This window comes from Magallana gigas, chromosome 9 (genome assembly GCF_963853765.1).
Source record: "Magallana gigas chromosome 9, xbMagGiga1.1, whole genome shotgun sequence".
NCBI classification, from domain to species: Eukaryota; Metazoa; Mollusca; class Bivalvia; order Ostreida; family Ostreidae; genus Magallana; species Magallana gigas.
The window spans coordinates 38,713,021-38,732,989 of NC_088861.1; the positions used below are offsets into that span (position 1 = coordinate 38,713,021).

The 19,969-nt window shown below is 35.2% G+C and overlaps 1 protein-coding gene and 1 long non-coding RNA gene across 2 annotated transcripts; one reads left to right on the plus strand and one right to left on the minus strand.

Moving 5' to 3' along the window:
• Positions 1–12,934: 12,934 nt before the first annotated feature.
• LOC105336801 (uncharacterized) lies at positions 12,935–14,873 on the minus strand. Its single transcript, XR_004603484.2, has 5 exons — positions 14,630–14,873; positions 13,845–13,911; positions 13,552–13,689; positions 13,276–13,354; positions 12,935–13,030 (listed from the first exon to the last, which is right to left on the minus strand). It is a non-coding gene; the product is annotated as an uncharacterized lncRNA (long non-coding RNA).
• Positions 14,874–16,289: 1,416 nt separating this feature from the next.
• LOC136271618 (uncharacterized) lies at positions 16,290–18,772 on the plus strand. The gene has a single exon (XM_066071988.1). It carries the CDS (start codon positions 16,414–16,416, stop codon positions 18,571–18,573), a length of 2,160 nt encoding a protein of 719 aa, XP_065928060.1. The 5' UTR covers positions 16,290–16,413; the 3' UTR covers positions 18,574–18,772.
• Positions 18,773–19,969: the final 1,197 nt, after the last annotated feature.

Here is a 19,969-nt window from a genome sequence, read left to right on the forward strand (position 1 = left end):
CATTGATGACGCCACTTATTCATTTTTCACTTAAAATGACCCTTGGTTATCCTACAGTGAATAACCTTAGTGAATCTTCATCTTGTAAAATGATCTGAGGTAACACCAGGTAGTCAAAGAATGGATGAAGACTGATTAATCTTCATCTTCAAAATGCATCAGCCGACTTTAAGTTCCTGTATATATTGATTTACAAAATCATCACGACATTTGCGTAGGAAATACATGTAAGGAGGTGACTTCTCTTTCTCTCATGATATTTCACTTAAGGGGACCCCTGGGCACCCTACAGTGGATGACCGGTCACTTTCCATCGTGTAAAATGACATAGGTTCACAAAATCATAACGACATTTGTGTGGGAAATACATGTAAGGAGGTGACTTCTCTTTCTCTCATGATATTTCTGTTAAGGTGACCCCCGGTCACCCTACAGTGGATGACCGGCAACTCCCCATAGTGTAAAATGACATAAGGTGACCCGTGGACATCCTTCAGTGGATGACTAATGACTCACCATCCTGTAAAGTGACATAAGGTGACCCCTGGTCACCCTAGAGTAGATGACCGGTGACTCTCACCTTATGTCATATAACATGATGGAGAGTCACCAGTAATCCACAGTAGGGTGCTCACAGGTCACCTTATATCATTTTGGAGAGTCACCGGCCATCCTCTGTAGGGTGACCAGGGGTCCCCGTATATCATTTTACACGATGGAGAGTCACCGGTCATCCACTGTAGAATGATCAAGGGGGTCACCTTTTATCATTTTACACGATGGGGAGTCACCGGTAATCCACTGTAGGGTGACCAGGGTTTCCCGTATATCATTTTACACAATGGAGGGTCACTGGTCATCTGTAGGATGACCAGGGGTCACCCTATGTCATTTTACACTATGGAGAATCATCGGTCATCCACTGTAGGATGACCATGGCATCCACTGTAGGATGACCAGGGGTCACCTTATGTCATTTTACACTTTGGAGAGTGATCGATCATCCTCTTTAGGGTGACTAGGGGTCCACTTATGTCATTTTTAACTACTGAGAGTCACCGGTCATCCACTGTAAGGTGACCAGGGGTCACCTTATATCCTTAAATACGGTTGAGAGTCACTGGTTATCCACTGTACGGTGAACAGGGGTCACCTAATGTCATTTTACACAATGAAGAGTCACCGGTCATCCTCTGTAGGGTGACCAGGGGTAACCTTATATCATTTTACACGATGGAGAGTCACCGTTCATCCTTTGTAAGGTGACTAGGGGGTCCCCGTATATCATTTTACATGATGGTGAGTCACCGGTCATTCACTGTAGGATGACCAGGGGTCACGTTATATTATTTTACACAATGGAGAGTCATCGGTTATCCTCTGCAGGGTGGCCAGGAGTCACTTTGTCATTTAACACTTTGGAGAGTCACCGGCTGTCCACTGCAGGGTGACCAGGGGTATCCATATGTCATTTAACACGATGCAGAGTCACCGATCATCCATTGATAGGTGCCCACGGGTCATCTATGTAATTTCACACAATGGAGAGTCACCGGTCATCCACTGCAGGGTGACCAGAGGTCACCTTATGTCATTTCACACGATAGAGAGACACTGGTCATCCACTGTAGGTTGAACAGGGGTCACCTTATGTCATTTTACACGATGGAGAGTCATCGGTCATCCTCTGTGGGATGATTGGTGACTCTCCATTGCGTAAAATGACATACGGGGACCCCAGGTCACCCTACAGTGGTTGACCGGTGACTCTCGATTGTGTAAAAGGATATAAGGTGACCTGTGTGCACCCTGCAGTGGATAACTGGTGACTCTCCATTCTGTAATATGACATAAGATGACCCGAGCTCTCCGTATTAATATAAAGAATTAATACAACAGTGATAAAAAAAAACTTAGGTTACCTCTGGTCCCCCTAGGCATATTTCAATTATTCATTGTGAAAAATGACATACGGGGACCCCTGGTCACCCTACAGCTGTTGACCGGTGACTCTCGATTGTGTAAAATGATATAAGGTACCCTGTGGACACCCTGCAGTGGATAACTGGTGACTCTTCATCCTGTAATATGACAAAAGATGACCCAAGATCTCCGTATTGATATAAAGAATTAATACAACAGTGATAAAAAAAAACAACTAAGGTTACCTCTGGTCCCCCTAGGCATATTTCAATAATTCATTGTGTAAAATGACATACGGGGACCCCAGGTCACCCTACAGTGGTTGACCGGTGACTCTCCATTGTGTAATATGATATAAGGTGACCTGTGGGCACCCTGCAGTGGATAACTGGTGATTCTCCATCCTGTAATATGACATAAGATGACCCGAGATCTCCGTATTGATATAAAGAATTAATACAACAGTGATAAAAAAAAAACTTAGGTTACCTCTGTTCCCCCCTAGGCATATTTCATTTATTCATTGTGTAAAATTACATACGGGAACCCCTGGTCACCCTACAGTGGTTGACTGGTTAGTGACTCTGCATTGTGTAAAATGTTATAAGGTGACCTGTGGGCACCCTGCAGTGGATTACTGGTGATTCTCCATCCTGTTATATGACATAAGATGACCCGAGATCTCCGTATTGATATAAAGAATTAATACAACAGTGATAAAAAAAACAACTTAGGTTACCTTTGACCCCCCTAGGCATATTTCATTTATTCATTGTGTAAAATGACATACGGGGACCCCAGGTCACCCTACAGTAGTTGACCGGTGAGTGACTCTGCATTGTGTAAAATGATATAAGGCGACCTGTGGGCACCCTGCAGTGGATTACTGTTGACTCTCCATCCTGTTATATGACATAAGATGACCCGAGATCTCCGTATTGATATAAAGAATTAATACAACAGTGATAAAAAAAAACTTAGGTTACCTCTGGTCCCCCTAGGCATATTTCATTTATTCATTGTGTAAAATGACATACGGGGACCCCTGGTTACCCTACAGTGTTCACAATTCAACAAATTACACTCAAATTTCGGTTGCTTTTTAAGAATGCCTTACTGAAGCATTGTAAATATTATAATAGGAAAGGTGATTTTTGACCAAAATCGTGACCATGCCAATATAAGGTAACCTCTGGCTTTGGTAAATCTTCACCTTGTATTTCAAAATATTTATTAAATCTGGTCTCAATATTGACTCAAAGAATTACAACATCAATCTAAAACCATTGGTGACGTCACTTATTCTTTTTTTACCTAAGGTGTTCTATGGTTATCCTACAGTGAATAACCTTAGTGAATCTCCATCTTGTAAAATAATCTGAGGTAACACCAGGTAGTCAATGAATGGATGAAGACTGATTAATCTCCAATTTGCAAAATGCATTAAATGACCGGTGACTCTCCATACTATAAAATGACATACGGTGACCTCTGGTCTCCCTAAAGATAAAAAATATTACTCCATTGATTTCAGACCCACGTTGACCTCTAGTCTCCTTGTGAATGTAATTTGATATTAAGCTTTCTTACAGTGATTGACTTTTGGTGAATATCCATCTTCAAAACGACATTAAGGTGACCTTTGGTCTCTCTATAGATTCACAAATTATTACTTCATTGATCTAGGACCTAAGATCGCCTCTGGTGTAACTTTGAATAGTTTACTTAAAGTGACCCATACTCTTTAGACTAACAAAATTATTTTATTGGTTAAAGACCTAAGGTTACCTCTGGTCTCCTAATGGATATTCCACCTAAGAGGACCCCTTGTCTTCCTACAGTGGCTGAATTATGTTGAAGCTCTCCACTTGTAAAATCTTGTAAAATGACATAAGATGAACTCCGATCTCCCTATAGGTGAACAACATTTTTATTTGATTGATTTAATACCAAAGGTGACCTCTAGGCTCCTTATCGTGGCTGACTTCTGGTGAACCTCCATCTTCAAAAATGACAAAATGTGATCCCTGGTCTTCTTATAAATTATTAAAATTATAACAACATTGATAACGGACCTATAGTGACCTCTGGTCTTCCTTTGGATAATCTATTTAAAGTGACCCCTGGATTCTCTACAGTGGATGCCTTCTGGTGCAGCATCCTTTACACATTTTTTAAAGATAGAGTTTGGTGGTGAACTTTAAAGCATCAGATCTACCTTAAATTTTAGAAATTATGTTTTAAGCTATAAACTATATCTTTTTGTAGAATTTTATTATAAAGGAGATTAATATAATATAAAAATGGTCACGATCATCGAACCTCCTTAATATGTGACCTCCGGTCTCCCTAAAGATTAACAAAAAATTATTACTTCAGTGATCTAGGACCAAAGTTGAACTCTGGTGTCATTATAAATGGTTCCCTTTAGATTAACAAAATTATTTAATTGGTTACCTAAGGTAACCTCTGTTCTCTTTATTGGTGTTCGAAGTAAGGTGACCACTAGTCTCCCTAGAGTTGCTTCTGGTGAATTAATCTCTATCTTCAAAAATGCATAAAGGTCAGACCTCTGGCCTTTTTTTTGATATTTCATTTAATGTGATCAATGGTCTTCCTATATAGATTAATAAGGTTTCATTGATTTAGGACCTGAGCTGAACTTGGTCTTCCAATATATTACCAAAATTATAGCAACACTTGATTCAGGACCTAAGGTGATCTCTATTGATATCGTTTTTATAATGATCACTTGTTTCTCTACAGTGAATGGCTTTTGGTGAATCTGTATCCTTAAAAATCTATAAATCTCTAGGCACGTAGCATCGTTTTTGAAAGTGGGGAGGGGGGGGGGGGGCAGAGTCATCCAAAAATCTTAAAACTCTTGATAAGCAAAAAAAAAAACAGTTCCCCAAAGTCTTCACAATCCTAATCCATGGGGGACTGGGGGGACTGGGGGGGGGGGCAGCCCCCCTTCCCTGATGCTACGTGCCTGGACCTCTTATTTCCCTATAGATTAATAGAATTCATAGGACCTAATATAATATGACCTCAAGGCATATTATGAATATTTCACTTAAAGTGACACCTGCTCTATTAATTACCAAAATTATTTTTTCTCTCTTCATATTTAGGACCTACGGTAACCTCTGGTCTCAAACGAACATTCCACTTAATTTAACCCCTGGTCTCTCTAAAATGACTGACTTCCAGTAAATATTAGTCTTGTAAATTGTCATAAGATGACCGGATGACATCTCTCCATTGATATTTCACATTAGGTGACCCCTGGTCCCTACAGTGGATCACTTCTGACGAATCTCAATATTGTAAAACTGACACTAGGCAGATGTTAGGTAACTTTTGTTTCCGTATTGATTAACAAAGTGATTACGACATGGTTTTAGGACGTAAGGTGACCTGTGGTCTCCCTATGGATATAGAAAAAAAGAAAGTAGATTTACATTCTTATCTTCACTTGTAAAAGAGTTCCATAAGTGCTCATTAATACACTCATTTTGGAGAACTATTTTCGGGTGACCCAAGGTCCTAGTTGAGCGTACGTTTTATCCTTCTGCATCACATTCGTGCCATGTTGTCAAACGGTGGTTTATGTTCTATCATTTAAATGGCATACTTTCACATATCTGTCATTTGCAAAAATAACATTAAACTGTCGTTTACGACATTGAAACAGTGTAATCAGGCCTCTCGATCCTCTATAATTGGGGCCGATATTCGGCTTCATTCCCAACGTGAAAAAGGTATCTTTTTTCCTAAAATTGATTGTGTTTTTCCCAGTTTGAGATTGCCTAATATTAATAATGTAACTTAAAAGAAAACCATACTTATTCTAAATATATATCTTGTATATTCAGCAGTCATAAAAGCACTTTGAAGATATGCGACACTAACACGTTGTAAACTGTTTCTTGTGATCGGTAACTATAAGCCAGAATTTCCTCAGAGACGGTGTAATTTTAAAAACGATGTTTATTACTTTTAATCCTGATATTAAAGTTTGTTGATAAGATGTTAGTAGTTTATAATTCTGCAATAAATGTTAAAATTATTATAAAAATGTTTGTCTGAACAGCTATCCTCTACAAAACAGTAGCAAGTGGGTCGAAGGGTTGGACTAATACCCCAAACACACAGAAGAAGAGAGACTGATTTTATAAATATTGTCATTAGGCTAACACAATCAAGAAAAAATTATCTATAAAAGGTATAAATACAAATATAGATTAAATTTTACATTAATACAAATAAGATAAATTTTATTTAAATTCTAAAAAAAACCTGTTACATTATTTTCTTTGCCATTTAACATATAGCTGGTAATTACACAAAAACCTTTTGGGAAATTTTACATCATCAGTAACAAACTTGTATCATACACTGTGAATTAACTTCTTTTCTTTCTCATTATTATACACACGTTTCCAGTTTTAACAATAATTTAAAAAAGATTAACCTTTAAAATCCTGTCAATATACCCTAGTTTTTGTTCTGGGGACTGTACATCAAGCAAGGAAAACAATTTCCCAATTTCTATCAAAACGTCGCATTTTTCCCATTCAATTGGCCCCAACCCCAGTACCAAAAATGGGCGTGAGAGGCCTGGTGTTGTCCCACACATACTGTTGGGCAAGCGGTGTCAGAAGTTCTTGAAAGTGAAAGAACCCACGTATCATGTTTCAAAGTTTTGGAAATAAAGTCGTCAGACAGAAGTACGGGTAGCCAAGAAGTTTGCCAGGGGTTTTTTTTCCTTTTTTTTTTTGACCTACCGACCCAATTTTTTAAATAAAAAATCCGTATTCCAATTAAAAAAAAATGTTCGCCTAAACTTACCTTGGTTATGTCTAACTTTGCATGGGCGGGTAAGCCTCCCCCGGCACCCCCTCCCGGTTCCGACGCCTATACTATGGATAAAACGCTGCAATTAAAGAACGAATTTTATGAATTTACCAGACTTATGTATTTTTTTAGATCTAGCATGTGTTGGACTTGAAAATGACAACAAAAAATCAATTTTGGAGAAAATATCTTTTCCGATTTTCCCACTTGGTGACAGCCAATGTTTACGTCAGCCGTTAGCTGGACTCAGTCAGCCGGTAACTTCGCCGGTGTAATGAAGAATAATGACCCCCGTAGAATAATGACCGGGGGTCATTTTCGACGTAGAATAATGACCTCCCCCTTGCTGAAGTTATTTTGAAGTTATAAACACCGAAATAAATCGCTGTATATAGTTTTTCATATCGGTAGCAAGCACACACAAACACTCATACATTGCCACAAATTGATTGTTTACAGTTACGTCGTCGACATACGGCGGGAAATGACGCAAATAAAGAAAGATTCATACACAATGAGGATATTGTGTGATAATTAACGAACAATAATCATGAAAGAATAATTGTTGTAATAATATAAGCAATATTCATTTGTGAATGAATTGTCAATCGAAGAATGATACATGTATATATCTTTATGGAAAAAGACTAAGGGGTCAGGTGACGTAGGAATATGAATACTTCTTATTTACATTTCTTGGGGAAAGTGATTTTTAAAAAAATCCTTTTGCGTTAGTTTTGTTTTCTTCTACGTAATATATGAACATCAATATTCTAAACATTTGTTGTAATGTTGTATTTGTGATCATGAATAGACTTTATTCTTTTAGAGCAAATGTGTGAAGAGTACCTGACTATAGTAAATCTTAATAGATAATAAACACTGATCGATTATAATAAGAAAAGATTGTTTCTAAAAGTGTTGATAAGAAGTTTGGGCCCATGTTAGGGGTTTATATACCCCTTGATTTTGATCACACGATCTTTATTGTATCCAAAGTTACCAATACTCATACAAACTATTGATGCATAAATCATCTGGATGTTAACTAAACTTATTAAAGTATGCCGACGATAAAGTAAAATATATTTTCTCTACGAGTACTCTCAGTACTTTGGCGATTTTCCTTATTGGCCGTTAACCTCTACTGGCGTAATGGCTGCTGTCAGTGCCTACTAACTTCAGCTTGGTTATAATGTCTAACAGTGGAGTAAATTTTGGTTTCATCATTAATTTTGGGTGATGCACTTGCATTCCCAGCAGTTTGTACTAGTGGAAATCCTCAATGCAAGTATAATTCATGAACAATATGAAGAATATAGAAGATGCGGCGGCGAAGATGCGAAGACGAAAGTGCTAAGTTGCGAAGGCGAAGAAGTGATACTACTATCGCTTCTTTGTCTTTGCAACTTCGCACTCTCGCCTTCGAATCTTTGCGCTTTCGCCGTTTTAGCTCACCGAGACGAAGTCAAGGGGTACCTATGCCATACCCCCGGCGTCGGCGTCTGGAGCTGGTTAAAGTTTTTGTTGCAGGTCCTGTATCTAAGCTATTACTTGTCCCATCTTCACCAAACTGATGCATCTGGACCTACTGAATCTGGTTCCTAACTTTCAGATGCTTTAGGAGGTTAAGGTTTTCGGAGCAGGTTAAAGTTTTTGTTGCAGGTGCCCTTTGATAGCAATATCTAAGTTACTGCTGGTCCGTACTTCACCAATCTTGCATGGATGGTGTGTCTTATCATACCGATGCACCAGACAGGCTTGAGTGCTGAATCTGAGCTATAGGTTTCGGATGCTGGAGGAGGTTAAGGTTTTAATTGCTGGTGCCCTTTGATGATGATATCTTAGTTATTACTGGTCCTAACTTCACCAAACTTGCATGGATGGTGCGTCTTATGATACTGATGCACCTGATAAGCTTGACTGCTGAATCTGAGCCGTAGGTTTTTGATGCTTGATGAGGTTTAGTTTTTTGGAACAGGTCACATGTTTTATAGATGATAGCTTGCATAGTTGATTTAACTATATTATAAATGAAACGCAGAGGTTGCTTCAGATGCAGAGCCTGATCTCCATTATCAAGGATGCTAAAGAAATCTCCTACCTCACTCAAACCTGCTTGATAGATAGATGTGGTTGTTGTTAAATGATATAACATGATTCCTATGATATAGTATTGTATGATATGAAACACTATTGTTAAATAGGATACATATAGAATATCACACTGTTGTTTTGATCTCGGCCCAGGTATCAGCCCGAGCGGTTGGTATCGGCCCAAGCCCGAAGGGCCATCCGAGGGCTGATACCAGGGACGAGATCAAAACAACAGTGTGATGTTGTTAATATATCATATATCTAAAATCAAAGACTTTTATTCAAATTCCAATTCCAAATAAGGAATATAATTTATCATGAAGAAGCTGTAGATTTTTTTTCGGATTTAAACTCGTTCGTTTTATTCTTTTTTATATGTATTAAGAACTGTATGAGTTGTCGGACTTTGTTGACATACTATATGTCGTTTGAAATATATAGTAGAAGATGAAGCACTATCTATTATCGAGATAGAAACTTCCATCCTTCGCAACGTCGTAATGATTCAAATTCCTTCACTGGGATTTCGTAAGTTTCTTGTCAGATTCCATTCATAAAAATATATACTGTTAGACCTACATGTATAGGGCCTAGCAAGTTGTTTGAGAACGTTCATAAGCGCGTCCATTTCTTTAATCACTTAGTTTATACAGTCTAATCTCTGGTTTTCTAAGATTAAGTCTCGTTCCATCCTTCTCTTTATCCTTCATAATTTAAATGTTGAGATATTAAATATAGCGTGCTATTGTTCTGAATACACAACCGTTGTGTGGGTTACCTCCCTTTGCTTAGATACATATCACTCTTTGAATTATTATTTTTCAATTTTCAGCAATAAATAAAAATATTCAGACTTGTAAGGTGATGCTTTGTATTATTTATTTGGTATTCTATCGTTATTTTACAAACTAGTCTTAATCTAAAGCAAAGATATTTGGGAATTAGCAATTTTAAATTTGAGGGCAATACACCCCCTTGACGACGGGCTGAGACAGAGAAATATCAGCCCCGAGGGCGATACAGCCCTAGCTTCCAGCTGCTGTCTCACCTAGTCCAAAACACGTGTTTCAGGGCTGATACACTACTAGGTATATGATATTATATAATACCATATGTTTTTTTGTAAAACGTTACATGATACGATATAATCTTGTATCAATTTATTTGATATTTTATGATATGATATTGTATCATGATATTGTTATGTACAGTATTGTATATTATGATACAATATTGTATTATATTATATTGTACTATTAATTAATTATTTAATCACATGATACTATTACATATGATATTGCAATATATAATATTGCATCCTATGATATAATATTGTATATTCTATGATATTGTATCATACACTATTGTATGATATGATATTGGTTTCTGTGTCATAGAATTATATCACATGAATTTGTATAATATGATACTGTAATATTATATGATATCGTATCATACGATATTGTATAATATGATATTGGTTTCTGTATCATAGAATTATATCACATGAAATTGTATATATGATATTGTAATATATTATTACAATATATTAAAAAATTATGATTATAAAATATCGTATCATACGATATTGTATAATGTGATATTGGTTTATATGATGTATTATCATATCACATGAAATTGTATTTTATGATGTTGTAATATATATTATTGTATCATATGATACAATATGTATAGTGTAATTGTATGGTATAATATTTTACTTTATCCCATGATATTGTAACATTTGATATGATACAATGTTGAATCAAATTATATTGCATCATATAATACAATATCATATTATTTACCAAATATGATACAGTATCATACGATACAATATCATACTATATTATACAATATAATATCATATGTTTCAATGTTATGATGTAGTATTGCAATATGATATTGTTTTATATGATACTATATTGTATTATGTTTTATGATATTGTATTATTTGATCAAATACAATAATGTATAACACAATAAAATGTCATATCATACGTTACAATATCATATCTCACAATTTGTTTTACGGTATTTTATGGTATTATATGATATATATTGTAAGTATGATAGGATGCAATTTTAATTTTATATTATTGTATTGATTGGCATATGAACATATGATTATAATAGAATTTTTTAACAGATGATATACGATATTGTGTCAAAACAGAATCCATGAATATCAAAGATCACAATGGATGGTTTAATTTCATACAATATGATAAAGGTGGTCTCGTAAAGGTGATCCCTCGTCTCGGTGAGCTTTGTAATCTGTGATTACCTGTGTTTTATAATTGCGGAGCTCTCTATCGTTTAAAGGGTTCCGAGGCATATTTTGAAAATTTTATTTATATAAAATTAATAAAATCGAATTATCCAGGGGGATAGGGTCCTGACCCCCTCTCTCCTTTTACTGCGTGAAATTATTAATATTGAATTTTCCGGGGGGGGGGGGGATGGACCCCTATCCCCCTCTAGATCCATGCATGTGCAAGGAGAGTCGCATAATGAAATTTGAATGTTACTGTGTTTGGTCCACGGTAAACAGACGGCTGGTAAGTGACAGGAGTCTGGAAGTGCATACGTATACATTATGACGGACATTATTTTGTGTGGAGTAGATAATGATTAGGCATAGCCAGCACTGGTAAACATATATGTCTCATGTACACATTAAAATATTCATAAACATTCATAGTAAGCGCGATGGCCTAGCGCATGCGTACCAATAATAGCCTGGATTAATTGGAAAACCTTGGCGAGTACGGTGCCTGCATTAAATTCTATGTTATCGACCGAGACTTGCTGAATGCAATCAAAAAAGGCGAAGGCGAAAGTGCGAAGATGCGAAGGCCAGAGTGCGAAGTTGGGAAGGAGCGATAGTAGTATCGCTTCTTCGCCTTTGCATCTTCGCACTTTAGGCATCACATCTTCGCGCTTCGTCGTCGCATCTTCGCACTTTTGCTCCTTTGCCTTCGCACTATCACCTTTGCAACTTCGCATCTTCGCCCTAATGTCGAAGTGGCCCTATTGGAACACCATAGATGTATGTAAATGTAATTGTTAAAGGGGCATGGTCACAGTTTTGGTCAAATTCTATTTTTCTGTTTTCATTATTTACAATGCTTTAGGAAAGCATTTCTACTGATCAAATGAAAATTGAGGGTCAATTGTAAAGTTACAAGCAAGATACAGGGCACACAATTCTTTGTCATGTAAACAGAGCTCGTGCCCTGTTGTTGCTTATACATAGTTTCAATATACCAGTAAAAAATCTTTTTCAAGCTGATTTGTCTATCTTCTTATTCATTTTAAGCATAAATAAATAGTTTCTTAAGTTTCACACATTCTTTAGGTCTAAAATTGGAATTTTCACTTCAACGTTCAAATGTAAACAAAAGCATTGTTTACATATTAGCAAAGAATTGCAAGCTCTGTAACTTGCTTATAACTCAACGAATGACACTCAAATTTTGGTTGCCTATTTAAATGCCTTACTGAAGCATTATGAACATTAAAATCGAAACAATAATTTTTGAATAAAATCGTGACCATGCCTCTTTAAGATGACAACCATACACAGGTAAAATTGCAACATATGTTCAACATATGTTTAACATATGTTGGACATATGTTCTGAAACATATGTTCGCCATAAAAAACGAGCACCATATGTTAAACATATGTTCATAAACATATGTTCATCATATGTTTAACATATATTAAACATATGTTTTTGATAACCATATGGTTACCATATGTTTATAAATATATGTTAGACATATGTTGAACATATGTTAATTTCATTTTTGTGTTTACTCATTTTCTTTATCTTTTGGGATTATTTACACAACATGTATCACATATGTCATGCATATTTGAAAATATGCCGTTAAATATTTTTTTAAAATTTTTGAATTCATTGTTGGTACAAATTTTCTTTCTGAATTACCCTCTTCAACTGATTATCCTGTTTTTACAACACTGAGTCTTTTAAAAATTGCATTAATTTTGCAGCTCCAGCTATCTGATGAAAAAAAAACAGAGATAAAAATACATATCATTTTTATTGTTGCAAATATCATATAGACAAGTTTGTTATTCTCCTGTGAATGGTTCTCACTCACTGCAGCTTTAATAGTTTCTGAAAAAGAAACAGAGAATGTAACACTTTTTAAGATGGTTTATAAGTTTATAAATGCCTATGTTGTTCCATTATTAAAATAAAAGTTTGAAGAGTATCAAGATCAAGTTGCAAATACAACATGATTTAAGTTTTTTTATTCTATTCCTTAAGTAAATTTTGTTGAAATCTAACATCATTGTAAGTTCTGGAGAGAGAGAGAGAGAGAGAGAGAGAGAGAGAGAGAGAAATTAATAACTATATACCTGCATTAATCCCACTTTTTGTCCAACTTCTTTTTCGATGTGCTGTTTATCATTTCACAAGTCAAGTCTAAACTTCTGTCTAAAATATTAATACAAATGCAAGTAACCACAATCAGACCTTTTAAAATTTTGCAAATTAAGAAGTGGAAAACCATTAATATATTTGTGTTATGTTTACAAAGTGAGATTTTAAAATCTTACAAAAAATCATTAGAACTAAGAAAACTTTATAATTAGCATCAATCATACAGTCAGAGCCATGTTTAATTTAATTACCATAACTTGTATAGAAAATGTAGTGCAGATATCTTTGAGCTCAGGACAAATATCTGGATCCTGGATCTTTCATTCATTCATTGTCTTCAGACTGCATCCAAGAAATCTTACAAACCTCTGCACTACTACATCCATTTGCTACAAATTATAATACTCTGTCAAACAGTGTTACTCATTATTTGATATTCATTGAACCTAATTAACTTTACTACAATAATATTACATGTTTAAAAAATAAACATCATGCTGCAGTTTTGAAGAAATGTAAGAAATTTTTGTAATTATGTACTGACTTCTTCATAATCTCTGACACTGTGTTATTTGATGCCATCTGTGATGTGTCCACTAGTCACTGCATTCCTAAAATAAAAACACGTTTTTCAATTAGCATGTAATAAAAATTACACTATAAATATTGATAAAGATTTTTTAAAAAGAAAAATAAATTGAATTGATATAAATATTTCAATGAAAAGATATAAATCATTGTACAATTTGTGTTGACACAAAATAATTCAATAGGAATTTCCCTGTGGGATTGTAAAGACTATTTCCATTAATAACTGATTTAAAACAGCAATATAAGACATACTCGTTGCTTTGCAATGAGCTTTGCTTTAGTTTTGGGGGCTACTTTCACTTTCCAAGTTTTTAAATGCGTCTGATCTTAATATATTTTTCAAATCTACATGTTTATGCTTGTTTACCATTAAACTTGTAAGGTCTAAATAAACTATAGACAGTAAGCTGTTGAGTTGTAACTTTGTGTGAAGAAATTTACAGACCTAACCTTTTCTGAGATATTCTACATTCTGTCATTCGTAAACATGGTAATTACTGTATGATTTATTCACTGTATTTTTATAACAATTTCAACAGCCTTAGAGGTTCAATTATAGAGCTGGTTTTTAAAAAGTTTAACAACAATGATGACCGTCGGTTGCAGTTGTTGACATTACATTATTTTATACAGTATGGTTTTTCAATCCGAATTTTCTAGAAGAACACAACTACAGCCCGTAGATTGACTCATTGCCACTATATAATTTTAAATAGGTAAATAAAAACGAATTCTTACCTTATAAGTACAAGTTTAAATCCATCCTGCAGATTGATCTTCTGCCTCCGTGACGTAAAATCTGACGTATGTTTATGAACACTAAATTTAAAACCGATTCAGGCTTAAATCCGGATTTGTTAACGAAACACTTCATATGAAAAAAATGCATGGCTAATGTTGATTATATAATTTGTTTATACACGTATTCATTACTACATATCTAAAAATTTAAGCCAACAAACATGTTTAATCAACATAACGCAAATTGAAAACATATCGTCGCTGCGCTTCCAAAACCTCGTAAGTCAAAAAATGCGCGGGATACTGTTTTTTCCATTTTAGAATTGATACCCCAGCCTCCGTTATACTCTCAAAAAATCGTATCTATACGCCAATTAGAAGTCCTTAAATTATACATGTGACAAAACCTCGTAAAATAATTGGTCGTCTGGGCTTATTCCAAAACATCGTACGTCAAAAGAAAAAAACACACCGTGTGATAATGAAGCTGCAGATCACTGAAAATACAGGTAAACTGTCATTTCGTTTATTATTGTGTTTAATTAATAAATAAACATGCAAAGAATGCACTACTTTAGTACATGTTCATGCTGAATTAAATATTATAATGTCAAAGAGAGTAGAAATCATCTAATGAGCAGCTAATGAACGATTTTTTTCCCGTTTTTGGCTTCGCAAAGTGTAGGAAATATGTCTAATGTTATTTTGATATCAACGTTTATATTTTTAATGCTTGATTAAATCAATAAATACTTCTTTCAAACTTTTTTCTGGAGATACGATGATTTGCAATTTTAACTTGAATGAATGATACGTGACATACGACAATTTGAAAGAATCTTTGATTAAGTTGACATCTATTTTCAAATTAGATCAGTATGTAATTATAATGTTTTAGCATACTTTCGATCAATATACTAAAAATTGAAGTTGTATTTTACATTTGAAGGTGAACAATATTTTCTGTTAGTGTCTACCAAATCAAACGACATGCATGCATTTTTACTTTAGTAATTTTACAATCTAAATAATGAATTTTAGATGTCAGATTCTGAAGAGGACTGGCCTGAGTGGAATTGTTTTGAGTGTCATCGTGTTGCTGTGAACTCTGTTTGCCTTGATTTGCAGATCTTAACAAAAGAACATGTAATACTTGTTGATGTAAATGGAGAAAAATGGGTGCAATGCATGTGTAATAGACGATTTCATTTGAACTGTACAACAAATCTTCCTAAAAACGTGGAGGAATCAGATTTTGCAGACATATATATCTGTAATTATTGTGGTTGGTTTATGAGTGGGGCGTACGATTCTGAAAATGCAACAGCCTTGTAAATGGGAAAGAAATGAGACAGATATCAACGCAAGAGTACATTCAATTCAACCTGTTGTATCACTTTTACAAAGTAGAGAACGTGGTGATTTCTCGAGAAAAGGCCAGCATTTTCAATTTATAGAAAATATCTATTATTCTTGGTTTCCAGAAACAACACCAAGAGCAATAATCATTGAAAGACGTGGTAACGATTACAAAAAACTAGAATTCAAATTTCATCCAAATTGTAAAAATGGCTGTTAATTTACCTCTCTCACGTGGACATCTTCTTTTGCAATCATCTTTAAATAAAAACAAGGAAATTAGTCATACAAACGAATTCAGAAATTTTCAAATCCAGGGATCCTTTGTTACAGAATCAGTAGACGAGAATGAAAAAAATCAATGTGATGGAAATGAAAACATACAATTTGAAAATGATGTACATAATGAGTCTGATGATGAAATGCTGTACGATAGTTGTGATGATCCAGTCTGGAAACCCAAAAGAAAAGAAATGCTATTAAGCAGCTCAGACAGCGAAACAGATTGTAGCAATAAACGTAAAAGAAAGAGAAGAAAACCGTCTAAAAACAAGCAGATCAAGAAAAACAAAACTGTTAGTATCACGAACAAATCAGTCAATGAGACAAATGCAAAAATCAATGATATTGGTAAGGAAATCTTGAGATCTGCTGAAAATCGAGAGGCTCCAAGTAACATTTCAAAATATCACATTTACGAAGAACAGATTCCGTTTGAAAAAGAAGTGATTCTTGAGGAGCAGAGTCGATCAGAAACTGTACCTCCTGCACAACCGCACATTGACCAAAACAACGAGTTGGAACGCGAACAATCAGAAGCTGAAACTCAGACTATTGTTGATAGACAACAAATTCATTCAGAGAAGGCCAATGACATGGAAACCACACAGGAACCCAAGAAACCTAGAAAAAGAAACCCATCAGATTGGGAGAGAAATAAACAAAAAGCATTACGAATGCAAGGTAAAAAGTATAAAGGGATGACGAAAATTGACGGTCACTACAAATTTACAGTGGAGAGACCAGAAAGAGTGATGAAAGAAAGAAAGTGCTCAAGAAAATGCCAGAACTGTTCTTCGATAGGCGAGGAAGAAAGAAGAAGCATTTTTAACCAATTCTGGAACAATATGGACTGGGATCAGAAAAAAGTCTACATCTTAACGTTGGTGGATGTGAAAGGTTGTAAACAGAGAAAGCAAGATGAAGATGTTAGCAGGCGTTCTAGATCTCTAGTTTACCATTTCAAACGAAACCATGAAAGGATTCCAGTTTGCAAATCCATGTTTCTGCTTACCTTTGGCATTGGCGAAAAGACTGTTTATACCTGGATTGATAATGCTAATATAGGAATTCCTAAGCCACCCACCAAACGACAGATACAAAGTCGAGCTCCAGAAAAGGTTACTTTTGCAAATGATTATTTGAAACAACTTCCAAAGATGCCATCACATTATTGCAGATCGTCTACCTCGAAACAATATTTGGAACCAACTTTTAACTCCTTTTGTGAACTCTACAATGAATACGTTGAAAAGTCTAAACAATGTAACAAACCATTCCTGTCAAGGAAAACGTTTACGGAAGTGTTTGAAAGCCAGAATCTCTCTTTATTCAGTCCTAAGAAGGATCAGTGTGATATATGTTGTGGCTTTGAGACCAAAAATATATCAGAAGAGACCTACGCGAAACATTTAGAGATGAAGTTGGCAGCACGCACAGCAAAAGAAAAAGATAAAGAAAGGGCACTTGTAGAGGACAATCTGAAAGTAATTGTGTTTGATTTGCAGGCCCTGCTTCTTTCCCCTTTGTTGAAAGCAAGCTCTATGTATTACAAGACGAAATTGGGTTGTCACAATTTCACAGTATTTGATTTGTGTACAAAAGATGTGACATGCTACTTTTGGCATGAAGCGGAGGGCGATTTAACAGCAAATGCATTTGCCTCATGTGTAACTGATTATGTAGATAATCTTGATGAAAGAATCGAAGAAGTCATCATGTATAGTGATGGATGCACTTATCAAAATAGGAATGCTGTGTTAGCTAATGCCTTGTTAAAAGTATCACATGATAAAAAAATTCGCATTGTTCAGAAGATTTTGGAAAAAGGACACACGCAGATGGAGGTGGACAGTGTTCATAGTGTAATTGAGAGGAAACTCCACAACAAACCGATCTATAGTCCACAAAATTATGTCGACATCATGAAGGCATGTAGACCATCTAAGCCATATACCGTGCGGTATTTGACACATGATTTCTTCAAAGATTTCACTTCCTTAAATTACTACCAGTCGATTCGCCCTGGAAGCAAAGCTGGCGATCCTACCGTTACCGATCTCAGGGTGTTGAGATACTTACCTGATGGTACAATTGGATACAAGTTGCATCATGACGGGGATGAGTTTTTGGAGTTTCCAAGACGGGCTAAGCTTCGTTCACCTGCAGATGATGATGCTGTTGGAAGTTTATATCAGCAACGGATTGAAATCAAAGCAGTAAAATATGCCCATCTTCAAGAGTTGAAAAGGGTTATTCCTGGCGATTATCACCCTTTTTATGACAGTTTGCCACACACATGAGTCTACCATACCTACCTGAACTTTGTGAATTCAACTGTTTTGACTTTTGATAATTAAGTTTTTTTTCCCCTGCAGTAAAGCTATACTGTTTAGACGTTGTAAGTCTTGTTTCACTTTCATGAACCATGAAACTGAAAGCCTAAATCTTTTGTTAATTTCTTGTTCTACGTTGTTGTGTTGAAAGTAAATTTTTTGCAAACATGTAATGCGTTATTATTAATTAATGTTCAGAATCAAATTTTACACGGTGAATAAATCAAATTTTACACGGTGAATACTATAGATGATAACGTTTTCAATTCATAAAGGGGGTAAAAAGTAGAAAATGAACCACATAGGTCAATCTCATCTCTAGTGTGTATGGTTGAAAACGTTCATTATCAATTATTAAACTAGTTTGATTAATATTATGTAGAAACAGTGTTTGACAAAAGGTCGTAAGTACCAGAAAAATTACAAAAAATTGAGACAAATCATCGTATGTCCGGTATACTCTATACTGTGCACAGTAGTTTAGATTGCAAATCAGCATCTTCAAAACAATGGTAATGAATGATAATTGTGAAAGCAATGTTGATATGCCACTAAAAGAAAACGCATAAAACAGTTTTTTGCCTCTCCTGAAAATTATCAAATATTGTCGTACGAGGTTTTGGAAGCGCAGCGACGATATGCTGATCATATGTTTTAAACAAACATATGTTCAAAATATGTTTAACATACGTTGAACATATGATTACCACAAATATATGTTCAACATATGTTTGGAGTCTGTAATATGTTTAACGTATTTTTCAAACATATGTTAACAATATATTTCAAACATATGTTCAACATACTGTGAAAAATTCATATGTTCAACATATGTTCAACGTATGTTCAACATATGTTACTCGAAACATATGTTGAACATATGTTGCAATTTTACCTGTGGTACCCGATGCAATACGTCAATATCTTGTAATAACGGAAGGATTCTTATTATCTAAGATATACCCCGTCTTTCACTTTAAGTTTATTTGAATATGAATTATAATTTCTGCTACTTTCTGTAAACTGCAGCAGTAAAAATTACAATAGTGTAAAGACTTTTTCACAAATAATAAAAAAATATACTGAAAAACTTTAATCTACAAGGGGGTCATTGTTCTACAGGGGTCACTTTTCTTCATGTGGAGCGTGCTCATTTTTATGAAAATGACACTTATTCTTCAGGCAAAAGGGTCATTTTTTTACGTAGAATAATGACCGGGGTTCATTTTTCTGCGTAGAATAATGACCGGGGGGTCATTATTCTTCGTCAAAAAATGACCCCCGGTCATTATTCTACGGGGGTCATTATTCTTCATTACACCGGCATCAACAGCATGCCGCCGTCACAACAACGCATGCGGTA

Coding starts and splice junctions, on each gene's coding strand:
- LOC136271618 (XM_066071988.1), top strand. CDS start 16,414: ATGCTGTACGATAGTTGTGATGATCCAGTCTGGAAACCCAAAAGAAAA.